The 11,634-nt window shown below is 54.0% G+C and overlaps 1 protein-coding gene across 1 annotated transcript; it reads right to left on the reverse strand.

Moving 5' to 3' along the window:
- Positions 1–9,158: 9,158 nt before the first annotated feature.
- Positions 9,159–11,362, reverse strand: LOC122375073. Its single transcript, XM_043354229.1, has 4 exons — positions 11,287–11,362; positions 10,880–11,012; positions 10,102–10,151; positions 9,159–9,628 (listed from the first exon to the last, which is right to left on the reverse strand). Exons 2-4 carry the CDS (start codon positions 10,996–10,998, stop codon positions 9,432–9,434), a joined length of 366 nt encoding a protein of 121 aa, XP_043210164.1. The 5' UTR covers positions 10,999–11,012; positions 11,287–11,362; the 3' UTR covers positions 9,159–9,431.
- Positions 11,363–11,634: the final 272 nt, after the last annotated feature.

Consider the following 11,634-nt stretch of genomic DNA (forward strand, 5'->3'; position numbering starts at 1 on the left):
AATATCGAGTTTCAAGTGAAAATGAGACACGGACTGAAAAATTGCACCCGTGACCCTCCTTATGTCCCTTCGATCATTTCAGATCATCAAAGGTATTCAACAGTTTTTCGCAAATAACTTTTGACAGAGGCATTCTAGAGCGATGGAAATACTTTGGCTGTGTTCAGCTCGACGATACAGATCGGCTAATATGCAACACGACTTTTCCGATCAGGCAGTGACCTTGACCTGAGGTCAATATTTCAAGCCGACATTTTAAGGTCAAATTATAGTTCATTCGACGCGTCTCAACGAGAGGAACACGATACCTACCGGCTCGTGTTCGAAAGTAAGCTTGTGCAAGCTTTGAGTAAAGCGTTATTGCAGAAAAACTGTTTAAAAAAAAATTGGCAGCTGTTTCTTTACCCCTGCAGGCTAAACCGTTGAACTTTTGTCAAATCAAGGATGCTTGATCAGAAAGAACGTTAACAGGGCTGTGAAATGCGCTTTTCTGCGGTGCTGTAGCTCTTGCTCTATTCATTTCAAGTTATGCGCCGGTTTGTCAAAAATTGCCGAAATAGGCGAAAATTGACCTCCGATGACCTCTGGTGACATGACATTTGACCTGACCTAAAAAACGACTGGATAGTTTCGTCATTATTAACGCTCTTTCGAACAACGTCTACTGTGTCTCGCTACGTGGCCCAGGAGCCGAGTTAGGAGCCGAGTTAGACCCCCCCCCCCCCCAGCAGGGTGTGGGAAATACAGGAGCCCCAGCGGGGCGAGGTTTGAAACGAATAAGTTTGTCAGTTAATGCGTTTTTGCGAACTTTGAGCGCCCCATGTTTGATGTTCGACACCGACAGACCTGCTGTTCGCGCCTGGTATCGGTTGTTGCGTATTAGGCGTATCACGCATGCGATAGCGCGCAGATACTGGATAGGGCTTCAATACGCCGTCTTGTCCGTCAGCCGTCTCCGGTCGCGGAGTCAAAGGGACAATCTACTGTTAGCTCGTGTAAATGGTGACCCCAGACATCCTCAGAGTATGGGGAGTAAGACTGTATGTATAAGTAGTTCAGTTGGGAGAGCGTTTGATCGATTACCCGTTCATTGAGGCGACGGAAACTATGGGTCCGAACCTTCTCACTGTCCGCTTTTGACCGGTGGGCTTGTGTCGGGATCGGGGCCATCAGATAAATGTCGATATGGTGAATAGGCTCCATTAAAAATAATTGCTGAAATTGCTGGTGTCTGGCTTAAGTTGAGCGGAAACTATAGGAATTGAATTTTTTAGATACCTATTCCAGAAGATCTCGTCCAAGTTTTCCAAGGTATTACACATGTTTAATGTTCGAGAAAATTGTTGAATGTTCAGAGTTCGTAAAAAATGCAGGACATTATTGAATATCTCACAAAAATTAACTATTTTCAGAATGTTTCAATTCTTTACAACATTCTGCGGACAAATTAAGTTCTTATCAGATAGGCACCTATTGATGATACATGCTGCCCTAGATATTGACAGCCCACCAAACCTTTGCCGTGGTCGGAATGGGCATTTGGATACTGCGCTGTCTTATTTGCGTGAGTAATTAAGACCACAGAGAACAGCGCCACGAAACTTTAACCCTCGCCCGTATAAGGGAGCGGGAGGGGGTGGAGTGTCGAACGGACCCCCTCCCTCAGTTATTCGCGAATAACTTGCGTAAAAAGCGGCCGATCGCGACGAAACTTTCCGTACCCTCGCACTAATCAATTTTACACCTATCTGAAAAATTTCATGACCCTGACCCAAATGACCTTTGAACTGTGACCTACTTTTCGAAACTATGTTTGGTCAGAATCGCGATTCGGAGTATGTCGGCTCGGATTAGCCGCGCGTTTGCAGTCTTTTGGAGGTTTCAAGCGTTCAAACATGTGATATGATGTTACTCCCATGCATTAGGGTGGGCGTCAAGGTCACCTAAATGTCAGGTCAGGCCTTTGATGACCTTGGTTCACTTTTTCGAGTTTTGCATGCTTCTAGGATATTTTTTGGAACTGAATTCGAATTTAGCAACCATTTGAACATTTACAAAGTATGTTGTGGTGCCTTCGTAACATGATACAAAGCTATCAGAGGCGGTTGACACCTACTACGAATACCCGGCAGTACCCCCATTGGTTGACCTGACCTGACCTGATTCATGGCACAAATGCATGAAGACATCATCTGTGATCAAAACTAACATTATATTCGTAATTAGCACCCCGAAAAAAAAACTCCATAGAAGCCACACTTTACGACGCTTTAACAGCTCCCGATTTTTCCGACGTTTGGGTCATTGACCTGACCTGGAAGGTCAACCAATGACCCAGGAGCTTAAAATTGGGCATCATCGGCTTCCTCTCGTCACGGGCAACACGCTCGTTTTTCCTCGAAGCTCTAGCTCGATCAGGGGCGAAACGGCAAGCCCCCCCTCCCTTATTACCCTCGCAGCTGGCAAAACACCAATACGGGCGAGGGCTAAAGTGCTGATGATGTCAATGATGCATCTCATGCATCGGTATGTGGTGCCGCGCAGCCCACCGGCACATTATTTAGTTGCGGCGTCTCCGCCCAAGTGCGCTATTGTTTTGTCGCGTGTGCGCAAATACTGTTTCCTTTTCAAGTACCTTCTGATCTCGTTTTTAGTATTATATTTAAATCGTATTATCTTCGTTATTGTCTTAAGATTATATAATGTTACTTGCGTTCTAAAATAAGTTTATTGTGCTTTAATTGGCGTAATTATTTCGTTGTTTTCTGTAAGCCCGTTTCTATCTTTTATCTAAAATAGTTTGTGTTTCTGGCACTGTCGCTTCCGCTCCATTGTTATTCCGGCTCTCGTTACACAGTTGTTTCACATCTCGATATATCTACGCTAAATATAGCTTTTCTACAGTGCACAGTGGCGTCTGACAGGCTGAGTATTCGCGCGAGCTTTCCTCACGTTTTTCCTTAATTTTTACCGCTGATCTCTCGTTATCTCGCTTACCTAAACATTGTCTTTCGTCCCACGTGTCATTTTGGCAGAACAATCATTTTCCTTCCAATCACAGAGCACGTAGCCTTTACCTGACCACTTCATAACTGGTGACCTGCCCGACGTGATTGTTTTGCCTGCTTTTCCTGTGCTTTTGTTGTCATTTTTTTTGTCTGTTTTGTTGATTGACCTCCCCACCTGCTCGTCGTGATGCCTGACCCTGTTGATGATGGCCGTGCCCTCTCCGGTGACACTGTTGTCCCTGTGACTGGGGGTGCAGCAGCAGCAGCTGCTCCAACTGACTCTGCCGCTGGTGCTGTCCAGCACGTGTCAGTGAAGCCACCAGCCTTCATGGAGACGGCTGTCCAGGGCTGGTTCGCGATCATGGAGGCCCAATTCCATCTGGCCAAGATTACCAGCGACACCACCAGGTTCTACCACGTCCTGGCTGCCCTTCCGCCCACCACAGTCTCCAAGCTTGACACATCAGTGCTTGGTTCGAGCAGCTATGCAACCCTGCGGGATGCTGTGTGCTCCCTCTATGAGCGGACTAGGTCTGAGCTATTCGATCAGCTCATCAGCAAGGTCCAACTGACCGGACGGCCTTCTCTTTTCGTCAGAGAACTACAGGAGATTGGCTGCAAGGTGGGGGTCGGCGACGACCTCGTGAGACACAAGTTGCTCCAGAGCCTGCCGCCCACCGTGGGAACTGTCCTCGCAGCCCAGCGGGACCTCACGCTCCACCAGCTGGGCAAGCTGGCCGATGAACTGATGCCTCTGCTTCAGACGTCCTGCTTAGCAGCAACTGCCCAGCCTCAGCCGCCCTCGACCAGTCAGCAGCAGCACCAGTGGGACCATCGTCCTGCCGCCCGATCCAGTGGCCGCAGTCGGGATGGACCTCTACCTGCTGCCAGCTCCACTCCACGAGGCCTGCAGCCATTCTACAGAGACCAGCGACCACAAGTCTGCAGGGCGCACCTGTACTTCGGCCAGGAGGCCCGCACGTGCAAGCCCTGGTGCCGGTGGCCGAAGAAGGGGGACGCCAAGATGGAGCCCTCCTCCCGGCGTGGTTCTCCCCAGCGTCCGGGAAACTAGAGGGGCAGGCCCTCGCGACTGCGACGCGCGGCCTGCCACTCTTTCGAGTCGCAGCCCAAGCTGGAGCCAGCACTCTACACTTCATCGTAGACACTGGAGCCGGCGTCTCTCTGGTGCCTCAGGACGTCGTCAAGGGAGCCATCCTGCAGCCGACAGCTGTCCGCATCACCACCGCCAGTGGAGCGCCTCTCCCAACGCATGGTGAAGTACTGCTCTCCTTCGTCATTCCTGCCCTCCGCCGTTCTTTCCTCTGGTCGTTTGTTGTTGCTGACGTCACAGCTCCCCTGCTCGGCCATGATTTTCTTGCCCATCACAACCTCCTTGTTGACTGTGGTTCCCAGACTCTCCTGGACTCCGTGACCTCCCTCCGTTCTCCAGGTGCTCCCGTCGACCGCCCCGGTCCCGGCGCCTTCCTGGTCAACCAGAGCGACAGTCTACCACCGGAGGTCCAGACACTCCTGCAGCAGTTCCCCTCTCTGCTGATGCCGCTGCAACTGGGAACAGAAGCTGATGCGTGCCCGATTCCAGCCTCCCACAACATCGACACCGGCAGCTCTCCACCGACGTTCGCCAGTCCGAGACGACTCCCGCCGGACAAGCTGGAAGCTGCCAAGAAGACGTTCGACACCCTGCTGGAGGCTGGCATCATCCGACCGTCCAACTCTCCCTGGGCATCGCCTCTGCACATGGTCCCGAAGAAAACACCCGGGATGTGGAGAGCGACAGGGGACTACCGCGCGCTGAACGGCAAGACCAAGCCAGACCGCTACCCGCTGCCACACATCCACAGCATCAGCACCCGTCTCCATGGGATGCGTGTGTTCTCCAAGGTGGACCTGCTGAGAGCCTATCACCAGATCCCTATGTCGCCACAGGATGTGGAGAAGACGGCTGTAACGACACCATTCGGCGCGTACGAATACGTGTTCATGCCGCTGGGCCTGCGGAACAGTGGGGCTACATTCCAGCGTGTGATGGACCAGCTGTTCCGCCAGGTCAGCTGCGTCTTCGTCTACCTGGATGACGTCCTGATCTTCTCGCCAGACGCAGAGCAGCATCACAAGGACCTTCAGACCGTCCTCGGCATCCTCCATCGACACCGGCTAAGGATCTCGCTGGACAAGTGCGACTTCTTCAAGTCGCAGGTGGTCTATCTAGGCCACACCGTCTCCGCCGAGGGGCTCCGGCCGCCAGACGCCAAGATCGAGGAGATCGCAGATCTGCCGACTCCACCGGACTCCACAGCACTCCGCCGATTCCTCGGGATGGTCGGGTTCTTCCGCCGGATGATCCCACACTTCGCCGAGATCGTCCACCCGCTGACAGAGCTGATGAAGCACAACCAGAAGAGCACCAACCTCCCGTGGACCGAGACGGAGCTCGCCGCCTTCACAGACATCAAGGAGGCACTGCAGACAGCATGCACCATTCGACATCACCTGCCGTCCTGTGAGACCTACCACCTGGTCACCGACTGCTCCCAGGTGGCAGCCGGTGCAGCTCTGTACCAGATCGCGGACGGTCAGCCTGTCCCCGTCGGCTTCTTCTCCAAGAAGCTCAGCGACCAGCAGAGGCGATACTCAACATACGACCGCGAGCTGCTGGCCGCCTACCTGGCCGTGCTTCACTTCCGTCACCTGTTGGAAGGTCGTGTCGTCGCGCTCTTCACTGACCACCGGCCGCTCACCACCGCGTTCCTCAGCCCGCAGACGGCCAAGTCGGACCGTCAGCAGCGGCACTGGAGCGTGATCTCCGAGTACGTCTCCTCCGTCCAGTACGTGCGCGGGGCTGACAACGTGGTCGCTGACTGTTGGAGTCGCCCTGTGACCCCCGACGCCCTCAGTCCGCCCGACCAGAGCTCCGAGACCTCGCCACCGACAGGATCACTCCTGGCCACACTGGGCAGCGCGGCTACCGCGCCCGTCGGTGCGGGTGCGCGCCCTGAGTCGCCTCCGGTCACCGTACCGGACGGCGCGCGCGCGCGCCCTGTGCCGCCTCCGGTCGCCGCACCGGTCGCCGCGCGCGCGGTACGCCTCGAGCCGCCACCGGTCGCCGCGCCGGACGGTGCCCGCGCGCGCTCGGAGCGGCCATCTGTCGCCGCACCGGACCGCGCGCGCGCGCGCCCCGATCCGCCGTCTGCTGCGCTCAGCAGCACCGCCGCCGACACTGGCATGACCCCGGTGACTGCTGCGCCGCACCCGGCCACCGAGTCGCTGGCGGCTGCCGCGCCACCGAGCACCACGCCTACAGCGTCAGTGAACGCCGCCACCGTGGACGCCGCCGACCTGCACGCCATCGCCGAGGCTCAGAGGGACGACCAGGAGACAGCTGCCTACTCGGACCGGCTGACACCCTTCTCGTTGTCAGCTGATCTCACCGTCCTCTGTGATACCACTCTGACACTTCCCAGGCCGTTTGTCCCAGTCCCCCTCCGCACTCATGTGTTCGAACAGGTGCACAGCCTCGCTCATCCTGGTGTCAAGGCCTCCCTTCAGCTGGTCAAGTCGCGCTACTTCTGGCCCGACATGGACCGCTGTATCCGCCGGTGGGTACGCGAGTGCTCCTCCTGCCAATCGAGTAAGGTCCACCGCCACACCAAAACCGTCCCGTCTCCGTTTTCTCTCCTCAGCGACAGGTTCGAGACCATCCACATCGACATTGTCGGTCCTCTGCCGCCATCAATCCCTCACGGTGAGTCTTTCACCTCCCCGTGTCGGTACCTCCTGACGTGTGTTGACCGTTCCACCCGCTGGCTGGAGGCGGCCCCTATCGCCGACATCTCAGCAGCCACCGTCGCAGCCGCCTTCATGGACGTCTGGGTGGCCCGGTTTGGTGTGCCGCTGCACGTCGTCACCGACAGAGGTACTCAGTTTGAGTCCGCCCTCTTCCGACAACTGGCCGAGATCCTCGGCTTTCACCGCCTGCGGACAACGGCGTACCACCCCAAGACCAACGGCATGGTGGAGCGTCAGCATCGGACGCTGAAGTCGGCCATCATCGCCAGCAAGAAACAGTGGTTACAAGCACTACCTGTGGTCCTCCTGGGCATCCGGGCGGCCATGAATGAGACTGGCTATGCGCCGTTCACTGCCGTCACCGGGGGCATGCTGTTGCAGCCCCGGATAAGTGTGGACCGGCAGCCTGCTCCGGACGGCGCCGCCGCGACCGTCGGGGAGCTGGCCCGCCGAATCGCCAGGACAGACTTCCTCTCGCCGTCTGAAGGCAGCCACCATGGACTGACCCAGCCGCACATGCCGACCGACCTCTCGACGTGTTCACACGTCTGGCTGCGGGTTGACCGCGTGCGCCGCCCTCTGGAGGCGCCTTATATCGGCCCTCTGCGCGTCCTCAGACGATGGGATCGCTGGTACCAGCTGGAGCTGCCGTCGGGGAAGAGTGACACCGTCTCGGTCGAGCGGCTCAAGCCAGCATACCTACCGCAGTCACCGCCGCCGGGTGGGCTGGGCGGTGCCGATGCCGAACCGCCCCTGCCCCCCGTGCAGTCCGGTACAACCACATCGCCGTCGGTGGAGCCGGGCCGCGCCGATGCCGCGCTGTCCCCGCTTCCCGGCCTGGCCAGCGCTGCACCGCCTGTGCACGCTTCATCATCGCCGCCAGCGGAGCCGGACCGTGCTGACGTAGCGCCGCCACCATCTGCTCCGCCACGTCGTGGTCGCCGTCTTGGGGGCCAGAGCTCGGCTCCCGCGTCGCCGCCGTCGCCTGTGCCTGTTCGTCCACAGCGAGACGCCGTGTACACTCGTGCTGGTCGCCGCGTTCGGTTTCGTGTTCCACCCTCGTGAGTTTTTTTATCTTTTCCCGCTCCGCTCTTAGGGGGGGGGGGGGAAGTACTGTGGTGCCGCGCAGCCCACCGGCACATTATTTAGTTGCGGCGTCTCCGCCCAAGTGCGCTATTGTTTTGTCGCGTGTGCGCAAATACTGTTTCCTTTTCAAGTACCTTCTGATCTCGTTTTTAGTATTATATTTAAATCGTATTATCTTCGTTATTGTCTTAAGATTATATAATGTTACTTGCGTTCTAAAATAAGTTTATTGTGCTTTAATTGGCGTAATTATTTCGTTGTTTTCTGTAAGCCCGTTTCTATCTTTTATCTAAAATAGTTTGTGTTTCTGGCACTGTCGCTTCCGCTCCATTGTTATTCCGGCTCTCGTTACACAGTTGTTTCACATCTCGATATATCTACGCTAAATATAGCTTTTCTACAGTGCACAGTGGCGTCTGACAGGCTGAGTATTCGCGCGAGCTTTCCTCACGTTTTTCCTTAATTTTTACCGCTGATCTCTCGTTATCTCGCTTACCTAAACATTGTCTTTCGTCCCACGTGTCATTTTGGCAGAACAATCATTTTCCTTCCAATCACAGAGCACGTAGCCTTTACCTGACCACTTCAGGTACTTGTTTCGTAAAGTGCAAAATTGGCGTATTGTGCTATTGTTCTTCGCTCTTTTGATCCGTGACCTGTTCTAACAGAGTTTTCTGCTAGAATTCTGAAAAAGTTCTTGTAGCGAATATACGTGTATTTGCTTTGCGAAGGTAGAGGTTTTTCGAAATCATTGGAAGGAACGCATTATGTCGAGAGACTTCAAGGTTCAATTAAAATGTATTCATTTTCACAGTAAAAGTTTGAAAAGAGGGAATATATTTTCACCTCTGCAATCGATAGAATGGCTGAAATATCACGTTGAATCATGAATGGTTGTCCACTGCCTTATACGCGCATGCTGGATTTTACGCACAAATTGAGAATGGTTCTTTTGATCATGATCAGGTTTCGTAGGTTACTTGGGGCAGATTAGGAATGAAGGTTCTGATAATTCATGGTTCTGTGTCTTGACAAACGCGTCAGAGAACATCCCTTTTATGTGTATGTATGTTTATCTGAGGAACCTTGAATGTGATTGCATTATCACGACGTGGAACAACTCGACGAATACCCATCAGATTGTTGAGAACTTCTGCGTAGCCTCATTTGCTAATAATCAAAAGGAATACGTGTTATGCCATTTTGTTAAATGTCCATGGTGATTTCTCAAGCTGGATTGACTTTTGACACAGCCCAAAATAGCAAACAAATATATTATCAAATCGCGCATAGCACGTACACAGTAAGTTACACAACATTTCAGTGCTCCTTTCTCCCTGACAGTGCGTCAACAAAGGGATGATATTGACAATGCCCCGGATACCCGTATGCGTGACATTGAGCGGCTGGGCCACCGTGTACAGATTGACAAAACAAAATAACAATGCCAAGACTAAGCTGGCTGATCACACTCCTCATCTTCCCACGTAACAACAGTGTCATTTATGATCCAGGGCGGCTGGGGGTCTTCTAGGCCTGCTTGGCCACCACGCTGTCGTAGAGTTTCTGCAGGCGCTCGATGGTGCCGACCACGTCCATGCCGCCGAGGTTGAAGTGCCGCTCGTCGGCGTTCTCGATTACGCTACCCACGGACGCGCTGATGGTGAATGCCACGAAGCCGATGAGCACCAGGATGAGCACGTTCAGACCCAGGTTGATCCAGCCCTCTGCAGAGAGAAAGAAAGGTCAGACGACTGCAAAAGGTGTAATGGACAGGTGAATGCGAGTAGTGTAACGAACAGGTGAGTGGTGACTGCGAGAGTTTAATGAACAGGTACCAACGAGAGGTGTAAAGGACAGGTGGCTGCAATGTGCCGTGCACCGTTGATACGGCTGAACGGTCTTTATTGTTTACGACTGATTTGAATGCAGCTCGTTTATATAAAGCATTGGGTAGCTTTATCGTCGGCAAACATCAGCCCATCTATCTAGTGAATATTCTGTAAGAAGAGAAACGTTTTACGAGGAAACAACACAACACACAAAAGTCAACACAATGGCTTGTACGTAAATATCGCAATGCTTGGAAGCTGTTGACAAAACTCACTGGTTTCACTCTATTAGCACCACTCGAGACGGCGAAGACATTCGAAAGCAAAGCCTGTGAAATGCCACTTGTCATATGCACTGTGTTACTTACCGAGGTCAGTGTTGAATAGGCTGATACCGGGTTTGCTATATCCGTCATACCTAGAGAAAGGGAAGACAGCTATGTCAACATATGAAACAATAATCACTTCTACCAGCAGTTGCATTACGGTAAGCGTTGCGACTTGTATTTCGGCAGGTATAGTTGATTATTGAATTAGCGAGGCTACTTATCTGGTGGAAAGTTTGCATGAGTTTGGCCTTTGTTGTGAGCTCGAGCAAAAAAATGTGAACCACATACAGAGTCGTCAAAATGTAACTACCGTAGATAAAGTATCAGCAAAGCGAAAAGACATGGGCATTAACAGCATGCAACCACGCAACATATTGATAACACGCAGTGCTGCTAAGCTTTTGATCCTGAATTGACAATTAAAAACTATGACGGAGCGGTCCAGTGGTCGAAATGAAACGACCAGGGGCTGACAGTTTGAGAGAGGGGGAAGTTCAGGGACGACAAAGGAGGAGAGGATCGGAGACACTGCGCGAAGGGGGCTCAGGGATAGTGTGCAAAAGGAGGGAGGTTCAGAGACGGTAAACGAGGGAGGCTCAGAGACGGTGAGCAAGGAAGGCTCATAGACAACGAGCGAGGGAGAAGGGCTCAGAGACGGTGACCGAATGGAGGCTCAGAGACCGTGCGTGAGGAGGCTCAGAGATAGTGTTCAAGAGGGAAAGGCTCAGAAACAGCGATCAAGGGGAGGCTTTGAGACAGTGGTTCAGAGACAGTGAGCGAAGGGAAACTCAGACAGTGTGCGTGTCTGTTTCCGTACTCGGGAGCCGGGTAGTAGGAGCTCTGCTGGTACGAGTCGGCCGTGTCGTACGAGCTGGACCTCTGCTCCTTGGCCTGTGCGGCCGCCACCAGCAGAACAACAGTCAACAGCTTCCACATGGTGATTGATGTGTCTGCGGAACAACGGCGGTACGTCAGGCTCGAACCATGCAGCGTCTGTGGGTGAAAACGGACCGGCACGACCTCCGTCCGGCTTACAGCTCGCGGTCAGACCAGGGGACGTGTGAGCTTTAAACGTTTGGAACCCGAGCGATAGTTTTGTCGGGTACCTCCTCAGTGGATTCAGAGATATGCCTCGGCATACCAGAAACTTACATGTAGAAGCGCTAGTAACCACGACACTTGGACTTTGCTCGAGGCGGCTGTTGTAGCAAGGACACTGCTTACCTGAGTGAAGAGTCAGGTCGCTCCTTGGAACCCTTCCGCGAGCCTCTTGAAGCGCAACTGGCCACTGCGCCCTCGGGTTCGCGGAAGCCAAGAAGACGCAGAGCCCCCGATGACGTCACGCTGGCCGCGGGCTATGGGTCGGAGCCAAAGGGCCGGTACGCACTCCGGCCCTGCCCGGGGCTGTTGTGTGTGCGTACCGAGCGGCCCTGTTGACGCCGGCGTGGGATAATACTCTGCCGGCGGCGGCCGGTATGCCATGCCGATGGGAGACGGTCGCTGGTCTCCTCCCTCCCCTCCCCTCCCCGCGGCGGGAGGAAGCCGCCGGGTACGGGAGGAGCAGATGCCCCG

The sequence above is a fragment of the Amphibalanus amphitrite genome, unplaced genomic scaffold (assembly GCF_019059575.1).
Source record: "Amphibalanus amphitrite isolate SeventyFive unplaced genomic scaffold, NRLGWU_Aamphi_draft 001769F_arrow, whole genome shotgun sequence".
Taxonomy (NCBI): Eukaryota; Metazoa; Arthropoda; class Thecostraca; order Balanomorpha; family Balanidae; genus Amphibalanus; species Amphibalanus amphitrite.